Source organism: Vigna umbellata, chromosome 6, assembly GCF_029865625.1.
Source record: "Vigna umbellata cultivar VRB3 chromosome 6, Vumbellata_1.0, whole genome shotgun sequence".
NCBI lineage: Eukaryota > Viridiplantae > Streptophyta > Magnoliopsida > Fabales > Fabaceae > Vigna > Vigna umbellata.
Genome location: NC_142170.1, coordinates 137052 through 145500, shown reverse-complemented (window position 1 = coordinate 145500; position 8449 = coordinate 137052). Strand labels below are relative to the sequence as shown.

The window sequence follows — 8449 nt, the reverse complement described above, 5'->3', positions numbered from 1 at the left end:
CCCCTTCCTCCACTTCCTCCACTTCGCCAACTTTATCCACTTCGTCAACTTCGTCCACTTCGTCCTCTTCGTGCACTCGGTGCACTTCGTCCACTTCGTGCACTTTGTCAACTTCTTCCACTTCGTCAACTTCTTCCACTTCGTCCATTTCGTCCACTTCGTCACTTCCTCCAGTTCCTGAACTTCGTGCACTTCGTCAACTTCGTCCATTTCTTCAACTTCCTCCACTTCCTCCACTTCGCCAACTTCGTCCACTTCCTCCGCTTCGTCAACTTCGTCCACTGCGTCCACTTCCTCCACTTCCTCCACTTCGTGCACTTCCTCAACTTCGTGCACTTTCTCCACTTCCTCCACTTCCTCCACTTCCTCCACTTCCTCCACTTCCTCCGGTTCGTCAACTTCGTCCACTTCGTCAACTTCCTCCACTTCCTCCTCTTCCTCCACTTCCTCCACTTCCTCCACTTCGTGAACTTCGTCCTCTTCGTCCACTTCCTCCACTTCCTCCACTTCCGTCAACTTCTTCCACTTCGTCCATTTCGTCCACTTCGTCACTTCCTCCAGTTCCTGAACTTCGTGCACTTCGTCAACTTCGTCCATTTCTTCAACTTCCTCCACTTCCTCCACTTCGTCCACTTCGTCCACTTCATCAACTTCGTCCACTTCGTTAACTTCCTCCACTTCCTCAGCTACCTCAACTTCCTCCACTTCCTCCACTTCCTCCACTTCGCCCATTTCGTCAACTTCGTCAACTTCGTCCTCTTCGTCCATTTCGTCAACTTCGTCCACTTCGTCGACTTTGTCCACTTCGTCAACCATGTCCACTTCCACCACATCCTCCACTTCGTCCACTTCCTCCAGTTCCTCCACTTCGTCAACTTCCTCCACTTCGTCAACTTCGTCCACTTCGTCAACTTCTTGCACTTCGTCAACTTCGTCCACTTCCCCCACTTCGTCCACTTCACCCACTTCCTCCACTTCCTGAACTAAATCCACTTCGTCCACTTCGCCAACTTCGTCCACTTCCACCACTTCCTCCTCTTTGTCCACTTCCTCCACTTTCTCCACTTCATCAACGTCGTCCACTTCGTCAACTTCATCAACTTCGTCAACTTCATTCAACTTCGTCCACTTCGTCAACTTCGTCTACTTCCTCAACGTCGTCCACTTCCTCCACTTCCTTCACTTCCTCCACTTTGTCCACTTCCTCCACTTCCTCCACTTCCTCCACTTCGTCCACTTCCTCCACTTCGTCAACTTCCTCCACTTCGTCAACTTCCTCCACTTCGTCAACTTCTTCCGCTTCATTAACTTCCTCCACTTGCTCCACCTCCTCCACTTCTCCACTTCCTCCACTTCCTCCACTTCCTGAACTTCGTCCACTTCGTCAACTTCGTCCACTTCGTCAACTTCCTAAACTTCCTCCACTTCCTCCACTTCCTCCACTTCCTGCACTTCCTCAACTTCGTCCACTTCCTCAACTTCGTCCACTTGCTCCAGTTCCTCCACTTCCTCCACTTCGTCCACTTCCTCCACTTCCTCCACTTCCTCCACTTCGTCAACTTTTTCCACTTCGTCAACTTCGTCCACTTCGTCAACTTCATCCACTTCATCAACTTCCTCCACTTCCTCCACCTCCTTCACTTCTCTACTTCCTCCACTTCCTCCATTTCTTGAACTTCGTCGACTTCGTTAACTTCGTCCACTTCGCAACCTTCCTAAACTTCCTCCACTTCCTCTACTTCCTGCACTTCGTCCACTTCCTCCACTTCCTCCACTTCATCCACTTCCTCCACTTCCTCCACTTCGTCAACTTCGTCCACTTCATCAATGTCGTCCACATCCTCCACTTCCTCCACTTCGTCAACTTCCTCCACTTCGTCAACTTCCTCCACTTCGTCAACTTCGTCCATTTCGTCAACTTCTTCCACTTCCTCCACTTCATCCACTTCCTCCACTTCGTCCACTTTGTCCACTTCGTCAACCATGTCCACTTCCACCACGTCCTTCACTTCGTCCACTTCCTCCAGTTCCTCCACTTCCTCCACTTCGTCAACTTCCTCCACTTCGTCAACTTCCTCCACTTCGTCAACTTCCGTCCACTTCCTCCACTTCGTCAACTTCTTCCACTTCGTCAACTTCGTCCACTTCCCCCACTTCGTCCACTTCATCCACTTCCTCCACTTCCTGAACTCAGTCCACTTCGTCCACTTCGTCAACTTCCTGCACTTCCACCACTTCCTCCTCTTCGTCCACTTCCTCCACTTCGTGCACTTTCTCCACTTCATCAACTTCGTCCACTTCGTCAACTTCATCAACTTCGTCCACTTCGTCAACTTCATCAACTTCGTCCACTTTGTCAACTTCGTCTACTTCCTCAACGTCGTCCACTTCCTCCACTTCCTTCACTTCCTCCACTTCGTCCACTTCGTCCATTTCCTCCACTTCCTCCACTTCGTCCACTTCCTCCACTTCGTCAACTTCCTCCACTTCGTCAACTTCCTCCACTTCGTCAACTTCGTCCACTTCGTCAACTTCTTCCGCTTCATTAACTTCCTCCACTTGCTCCACCTCCTCCACTTCTCCAGTTCCTCCACTTCCTCCACTTCCTGAACTTCGTCCACTTCGTCAACTTCGTCCACTTCGTCAACTTCCTAAACTTCCTCCACTTCCTCCACTTCCTCAACTTCGTCCACTTCCTCAACTTCGCCCACTTCCTCCAGTTCCTCCACTTCGTCCACTTGCCTCCAGTTCCTCCACATCGTCAACTTCGTCCACTTCATCAACGTCGTCCACTTCGTCCATTTCGTCAACTTCCTGCACTTCCTCCACTTCCTCCACTTCCTCCACTTCGTCAACTCCGTCCACTCCGTCCACTTCGTGCACTTCCGCCACTTCCTCCACTTCCTCAACTTCCTCCACTTCCTCCACTTCCTCCACTTCGTCAACTTCCTCCACTTCCTCAACTTCGTCCACTTCGTCCACGTCGTCAACTTGGTCCACTTGCTCCACTTCGTCCACTTCGTCAACTTCTTCCACTTCGTCGACTTCCTCCACTTCATCCACTTCCTCCACTTCGTCCACTTCCTCCACTTCCTGAACTTCGTCCACTTCGTCAACAGCGTCCACGTCCTCCACTTCCTCGACTTCGTCCACTTCGTCCACTTCGTCAACTTTATCCACTTCGTCAACTTCGTCCATTTCCTCCATTTCCTCCACTTCGTACACCTCGTACTCTTCGTCCACTTCTTCCACTTCCTCCACTTCCTCCACTTCGTCCACTTCGTCCACTTCGTCAACTTCGTCAACTTCTCCACTTCGTCAACTTCGTCTACTTCGTCCACTTCCTCCACTTCCTCCACTTCCTCCACTTCCTCCACTTCCTCCACTTCGTGCACTTTCTCCACTTCATCAACTTCGTCCACTTCGTCAACTTCATCAACTTCGTCCACTTCGTCAACTTCATCAACTTCGTCCACTTCGTCAACTTCGTCTACTTCCTCAACGTCGTCCACTTCCTCCACTTCCTCTACTTTGTCCACTTCCTCCACTTCCTCCATTTCGTCCACTTCCTCCACTTCGTCCACTTCGTCAACGTCGTCCACTTCCTCAGCTACCTCAACTTCCTCCACTTCCTCCACTACCTCCACTTCCTCCACTTCGTCCACTTCGCCAACTTCGTCAACTTCGTCAACTTCGTCAACCTCGTCCACTTCGTCCACTTCATCAACCATGTCAACTTCCGCCACATCCTCCACTTCCTCCAGTTCCTCCACTTCCTCCACTTCGTCAACTTCCTCCACTTCGTCAACTTCCTCAACTTCGTCCACTTCGTCAACTTATTCCACTTCGTCAACTTCCTCCACTTCCTCCACTTCCTCCACTTCGTCCACTTCGTCTACTTCCTCCATTTCTTCCACTTCGTCCACTTCGTCAACTTCTTCCACTTCGTCCACTTCCTCCACTTCCTCCACTTCCTTCACTTCCTTCACTTCCTCCACTTCCTCCACTTCCTCCACTTCGTCCAGTTCGTCCACTTCGTCCCCTTCGTCCACTTAATCTACTTCGTCCACTTCCTCCATTTCCTCTACTTCCTTCACTTCCTCCCACTAGTGCAGAAAGGGGTTTTAACGTCCGATATTTTGGCCTTTTGACGTCCGCCGTACGCCCGACGTTTATGTGGGTGACGTCGCTCAAATGTCCGTTGTGGCAGGACGGACGTCTCTGTAAACGTCCGTTGTGTCAGCACGGACGTCTACATGAACGTCCGTTGTGGCAGGACGGACGTCTCTGTAAAACGTCCGTTGTGTCAGCACGGACGTCTACATGAACGTCCGTTGTGTCATGACGGACGTCGACATGAACGTCCGTTGTGTCAGGAGGGACGTTTACATGAACGTCCGTTGTGTCTGGACGGACGCCTATATAAACGTCCGTTGTGTCTGGACGGACGTCTATATATACGTCCGCCTCCTCCCCCCTGACGTCTACCTTGCTGAAATGTTTTAGGTAGGAGCTGGGGGGTGGACGTCCGTGTGTGCACTGACAGACGTCTGTAGACGTCCGACTGTGCACTAACGGACGTCTACTGGGCGTTTTTTTTTTAAAAATTAGTTTATTTTTTCAATAAAACCACACCTGAAAAGCAGAAAAATGTCCCAGAACAATTTTGCAATAATATAAAAATGCGTTTTATATAAACAAAGTTCTACTTAATGTGGAGTTCAATCCACTACCAAACTATCAACATAAAACTTAAACTAAAAAACTAAACAATGTTCAACAAGAAATATAACTATTCCTAACTCCATCTTTGCAGAAGATAAGCGGTCCACTCCTGCCTTATCTGTTTAATTGTGTCTTCTGTAATAGGCGATGTAGTCTTGAAGCGCTGCAAAATTCAACAAAGATTCATTATTGTTTCATATATAGTTGTAGATGAATATGATTTGTAATGTATTGAAGGTATACATCATTACCTCATTCCAGTCATCTGTAATGACTGCTCGAATGATGGTCTTAATCCAACACATCACATAGAAGCCACATTCCCATGAATCTACCTGGTGGTTACACTAAAATAACAAACTAAATAGTTAAGAATTTAGATCATTCAATAACATAAATGAAAAGGAAACGTTAAATGACTTACAACCTTTGGATACAAAACTTGAACCAGTTGACCACGAGATTTACCAATAACTCTGTACAGATTGAAAACACAAAGTATAATTAATATGACTATTTTATCATAAAAGTTGAAGGTGAACATCAAATTCAAAGTCATTTTTGGAGAAACACTTACCCTTGAAGCATGGTTCTCAACTCAGTTTTCATCCTCCTGTGCAACGAACAAAAAAATATAATTTTACATTGTTTGGGAAGGATTACCATCAGCTGCCAGTGCGACCTATCACGAAGGACAAATAGTTATTCAACTAATTAACGAAACTATAATAATAAACTGACCACATATAACAACACCTACCCGTCAATGTATGGCACAAGGTATACGTCTCTTTTTGACTCATCCATCCATGTTTGCAAATAATCTTGTCTGTTTTGAAGTGTGTTACCAGACGGTTGAATGGTCTGAGGTTCAACAAATCCGTACATGGAAGACCGACCTTGGTCTACAACGATTGTGTCCATGTACCTAAAACAACAAAGTTAAGTTGTTAGAAACTATATAACAATGTAAATAAAAGTAATATGAAAGACCAAATTGAGTAACTTACATGCACCACAGCTGAATGATGGAAATATTCAACATCCTGTCTCCCCCAATCACCTCCAATGCATCAGAAAATGTGATATAAACTGGCACATGTGGGGGAAGACCAAATACCCTCAAATCCCAGTAGACTTCTAATGATGCTTTCTTTAATTGGGTAATTTTGTCACTAACTTTGATAGAGGATCATCCTCCGCTTCAGCCATCTCATCATCTTCATGTATGACTGTATCATGAATTGGCTGCTTCTGAGGACGTGTGAACTGAAGATAAGAATTTACGTCAAAGCTTTGTCAACAATTATATGAAGAATAAACATAGAAATACTATTTTAAAAGACATTATACCTGTGGAGTAGCGATGTGGGACATGATCAATGCTCTAGGCCATGCAATAAATGATCCTATGGCCTCCCCCACAAAGTTAATTTCTGGAGTGGGTACAGGCACCTGAGCCTGGGGATCCCGAACCTCGTCAATGGTCACACGCACGTGCTGGGGTAATATGGCAACACCATGAATGGTCTCCCCTCCCTCAAGCACTCGTCCGACAGCCACAATGCGTGGGGGATCCCCATCAACCAACAGCTCATATTGACCGCTATACTGAGTGGGGTCTACAGCAGAGCATGATCCTTTAGTGCTGACACGAGGTGGTGTGGGAGTTTCATCGACCCCCATGTCGCCTTGCGTCATGGAATGCAGCTTTTCTTCAAGCGCTCTTTGTATTTGTTTTTGTTCTTGTAGCTGCTCCATGAATCGTTGCTCCATTGATCTCATGCTTTGGTTGAGTCTTTCCTCCCATTGAAGATCCATCTGCCTCAGTGTCTCCTGACTCATTGATTGGGGGGTTTTCTGTGTAGGGCCAAAATAGTCACGAAGACCAATCGCCCCAGGAACTCCACGTACACGTCCTGGGTGCTCGGGCCTTCCAATGGCCGTTGTCAGAATGTCGTCCCTACCTTGGCCAGCAAATGTGCCCTGAGTCTGCTGCTCAACCAACTCATCCTGCACATAAAAAAACCAAGTTACTTAGAAGACATGCTGTGATAGATACACAATCAAATAACTGCTTATAATTTGAACTTACAATTCTCTGTGAGATCAAGGCAGCTGAGGAAGATGTCATGTTCCCATCAGATTTAGTCCGAGCAGCCTTCCACAGCTCGTACCTAGCAGGTGCAGGTGCTAGGTCGGCGACTCAAGTCCCAAGGCATCGGCTCTAGACTTTCTCAGTTTCTTCTCCAATTTTGCATATCCACCTCGTGATAACAAGTGGGGTGCGTCGTTTAACTTTTGTCTTTCTTGGGCGGCTAACCTTTTATCCTGTGAAACCATGTATATAAGTAAGTGTATAATCATAAAAACTCAATGAAAGGCGATCTTAAGAAACATACCTTCCATTCCTCAGACTCTCTAGATGCACGAAACTGCATCCAATCCTCCTCTGTGAAGGTATAATGCTGAGATGGATTTTCATGTTGTCTATCTCCAAAGACATATAGTCGTGTCAGCCTTGTCTTGAAATCCCTCCATCTTATCGCTATATGCGATAACACTTTCTTTCTGATTTGCATTGTGTTTGGAATATCAAAATGTTGCTGTTTAAAACCAAAAACTTGTTACCAAAAAAAACATAACAGATAAGTATATCACAAATTGCATGAAGTATAAACATACCTGAACATCTTGCCATAAGAGGTTCTTGTCGACCTCTGGGACGTCATCCCAACATGCATGAAGGATAGAGACATGACTTTTTGCTAACTTGCCCAGATAACTCCTAAACCTATCAGCATTTGGCCCTGATGGATGACCTGATCTGGGGTCAATGTCAACATGCCTCCTCTGACCATCCACGCGTCCGGATGTCACATCTGCCACTCGGGTGACGCCTCGTCCACGTCTGCTCTTTCCCGATCCTGAGTCTGAGGCCGACATACCTAAAAAATTATACAACGTTAGTAATAATTCAATTATGATGAACATACATATAAAGTCAATAAAAGTGAAAATATTAACCTATTAATTAATTGTTTTTTCCCAAATGCCTTCGTTGTGATCACTACGAATTGCCTGCATTACATCGGCAACGTCATCAACTGGGTCTTCAGTGGGTCTACATGCAACAGATGTTGTCTCAAGTATATCAAGAGAATCGTCATCCTCATGTCCATGCATGTTTCTACCTTCTAAAACCACTGACCATTTGTTATTCGATGGATCACTTACGTAGAATATTTGTCTTGCTTGACTAGCCATGATAAATGGTTCATCAGTGTAATTCATCTTGTTCAAGTCTACCAATGTGAAACCAAGGTCATCCATCATGACACCAGAATTTATATCAACCCATTTACACTTGAAAACTGGTACTCTAAAAGTAACGTAATCAACTTCCCATATTTCTTGTATTATTCCAAAATAACTGATGGATGCTGTGATTGGATTTTTGTCTTTAGAACTAGCAAAGTGCACAGCCTCAGCTTGTAGTGTGACGCCACTATTTTGAACTCTGCTTTTGTCATCTTCTACCTTTGTCTGAAAGAAATATTGTTTATATAGTACCCACCATATGTAATGACCTCTGTGTTCGGCCCACGAGATAACCTCAATAAAGTTTCAGAAACATGTGGAGTCGCATACATCTTTTTCTTAAACCATCCCAAGAAGGTTTTCACATGTTCATTAAGATGCCATTTTTCACTCATTTTTGGGT

General features: G+C 45.9%; 1 protein-coding gene and 1 long non-coding RNA gene across 2 annotated transcripts; both read right to left on the bottom strand.

Annotated features, from left to right (window-relative positions):
* Window positions 1-4641: 4641 nt before the first annotated feature.
* On the bottom strand, window positions 4642-5850 carry LOC148196545 (uncharacterized). Its single transcript, XM_088092409.1, has 6 exons — window positions 5736-5850; window positions 5486-5653; window positions 5303-5407; window positions 5153-5201; window positions 4977-5072; window positions 4642-4888 (listed from the first exon to the last, which is right to left on the bottom strand). Exons 1-6 carry the CDS (start codon window positions 5768-5770, stop codon window positions 4799-4801), a joined length of 543 nt encoding a protein of 180 aa, XP_087948535.1. The 5' UTR covers window positions 5771-5850; the 3' UTR covers window positions 4642-4798.
* Window positions 5851-7126: 1276 nt separating this feature from the next.
* Window positions 7127-7648, bottom strand: LOC148196544 (uncharacterized). The gene is made up of 2 exons (XR_015780218.1): window positions 7411-7648; window positions 7127-7331 (listed from the first exon to the last, which is right to left on the bottom strand). It is a non-coding gene; the product is annotated as an uncharacterized LOC148196544 (long non-coding RNA).
* Between the last annotated feature and the right edge of the window lie 801 nt (window positions 7649-8449).

Excerpts from the sequence above, each read along its gene's own strand:
- LOC148196545 (XM_088092409.1), bottom strand. The coding sequence starts at position 5,770 with ATGTTGAATATTTCCATCATTCAGCTGTGGTGCAT. Across the intron at positions 5,654-5,735 it reads ATCATTCAGCTGTGGTGCAT|GTACATGGACACAATCGTTG; the intron begins GTAAGTTACTCA and ends TTGTTGTTTTAG. Across the intron at positions 4,889-4,976 it reads TTACAGATGACTGGAATGAG|CGCTTCAAGACTACATCGCC; the intron begins GTAATGATGTAT and ends TGAATTTTGCAG.